Source organism: Fukomys damarensis, unplaced genomic scaffold, assembly GCF_012274545.1.
Source record: "Fukomys damarensis isolate Sample0158 unplaced genomic scaffold, DMR_v1.0_HiC HiC_scaffold_4849, whole genome shotgun sequence".
Taxonomy (NCBI): Eukaryota; Metazoa; Chordata; class Mammalia; order Rodentia; family Bathyergidae; genus Fukomys; species Fukomys damarensis.
The window spans coordinates 1-2,304 of record NW_022905761.1 but is presented as its reverse complement, the minus strand read 5'-3'; the positions used below and the strand labels follow the sequence as shown (position 1 = coordinate 2,304).

Here is a 2,304-nt window from a genome sequence, read left to right as displayed (position 1 = left end):
ATTTAGTGTGGTTCACTAACCTGAACAATAAACAGGAGCTCCTGTGTCTTCAGAAATGTTTATAAGTGTCATTATTAAGTAGTATAATAACAGATGGTCTTTGCTATTGATTCTTAGAAACATATATTTGAAGAAAAAGGTAGCATTTAAATTAGTAAACTTCTGATCAGTGTAACATTTAAACTGTAGACTTCAAGGGCAAAAATTTCAAAGCATTTCAGGCATCCATACTTGATGCTAGTCCCTGCTGTCTATGTCCTTTGAAGCATGGGATGAATGAGTTGGATCTAACTATACTTAGCCAATACCATGAAATCACATGTCCAGCCTTCATCTTGTTGCCTTCCTAATGGGAAATACTGTGGCTGGAGGCTAACGCCTAGTTCTTGATAGTATGGCTGCAGTCTGTTTTTCCCCTATTCTGTTGCCCATAAGGTTTTGCTTGACACAGTACTAAGTAATATGGTTTAAGAATGGTTCCCAGTTGCATTGTTTTAGGGATTGTGTCTAGAAGGGCTTTAAAGAAATTGACGGGGCCTTTTCACCAGGAATATTGGGTTAATGGTCAGTGTAGGGAGAACACCTTTGCTGTTTTGGGCACTAACTGTACCCCCAGTGATACTACCTGGAGTTTGGGTTCATCTTCATGGTCCTAGCCTTTTGAGAGCCTCCTGTAGTGGGTTTTAGGAACTAAAGGAATCTGAAAAACACCTGAAATATAGCTAGTAGGTCAGTCTGGGCTGAGAAGGAAGCAAAGCTGTGCAGTGGGGGTATAGGGTGGTATCGAGGCCTGGGATTTCCAAGTAGCCTTTGCTGTGATGGCACCTGGCCTGCCCTGGGCACTGCTGAGTGGCATCCAGGATCCTCTTAGGAAGCCTCAAGTGGAGGTTGAGGCTCCACAAGGAAGTATAGGCCTTCCGTTCTTAGCCTAGATAAGGACCAGGCTCCTGTGAGTGGGAGGCAGGATGAATGTAATGCAATATTGAAAATGTTGGGTGTGCTGAGGATCACTGCGGGATTAAGGCCAGCTTGGGATACACAGTAAGTTAAAGGCCAGCCTGAGCAAGACCCTGTGTCAGAAAAATTCCTGGAGCCCATTAGACTTGTGGGAAGATGCTCTACATTCCCATTGGTTGAAGTTCCCAGCATCTCTAAACATGGGTCCCCTGCTGAGACCAAGTCTGGGGGAGGCCCTGGGCTGAGTTGAGGGGTTTTTGGAACCTCTTGAGCTGGGAATGATTTAGGAGCCAAAGGCATACATTGAATTTACAGTGTGGGGGAAGACTAAAGGGAAGTAGTGCTCAAATCCTGCCAGGTCCTATGGTCTGCCTGTGGTCAGGACTCCCCAGGCTGATTTTACCATAGCCTAAGCTCTCCTGGCAGGAGCCCCCAATCCTCCCTTAGCCATCCTACTCCACAGATCTCTGGTGAGGTTCCCCACTTCAGTGTCACGTCTGAGTCACAGCCTCTTTGCCCCTGTGGTCTCTGGCAAGTGATACAGGGCTCCCGCCAGGGTTCTGGTCTACAGTCCCTTCCCGTGCCTCCTCTCCAGTGCCTGGGCCCTCACCAAGCTCCAGGATGGTGGGAAGGTGGCCCTGTTTTGGAGAACGCTTGCGCAGGCTGAGCAGAAAGGGCTGGGGTAAAGAGAAGATGTCCACATTGTTGCCCAGATCAATCCACGTGACATTGGGGAACTTGCTGGAGTCCTTCAGAGTGTCAGTAAGATCACGCAGCAGGGCCCTGGTCAGCCTGTTGCCATTGAGGGCTAGTGTGGTGAGGCGGGGCAGGGTGCTGAGAGTTGGTAGCAGCTGCAGGACCATGTCGTCCGTGAGGCCTGTGAAGCCCAGCTCCACGCTGTCCACCTGCTCCCCACAGCGCTGCAGGTAGCTGGTCACGCACTCAAGGTCACAAGAAGTCAGTGGGATGCCTGACAGGTCCACGGTGTTGTCCGGAGGGTTCCCAGCCAGTACAGCCTTGAGGCTGAAGAGGAGATGGGACAAAGGACAAGCAGATTTCTAACAAGTGAGGCAGGCAGCTGCGGTGCTTCTGTGGGAGGCAGAAGCAGCTACCACCGTGGGGTCAACCTGTGCTCATCTGTCTGACTGGGGATCTTTTTCATAAATGTGCAGGGATAGGAGAAACAGGACAGTCTCAACCCCTTTCAGCCTGGGTGAGTGGAGTGGTCAGGGCTGAGGGTCAAGACTCAGATGTGTGAGACTACCAGTGAAAGGCTGTGGTGTTTCTGCGTGAGTCCTGTGTTTGCCTGCATCTTAAGTCCTTTGTTTCTACACTGACTTCTAGTTA

The 2,304-nt window shown here is 49.8% G+C and overlaps 1 protein-coding gene across 1 annotated transcript; it reads right to left on the bottom strand.

The window, feature by feature from the left end:
• Nucleotides 1-8: 8 nt before the first annotated feature.
• On the bottom strand, nt 9-1,980 carry LOC117284922 (leucine-rich repeat-containing protein 75A-like; the record flags this gene model as incomplete). Its single annotated transcript, XM_033760615.1, has 1 exon — nt 9-1,980. A coding segment is annotated over one exon (532 nt), but the record flags the coding sequence as incomplete, so codon positions are not given.
• Between the last annotated feature and the right edge of the window lie 324 nt (nt 1,981-2,304).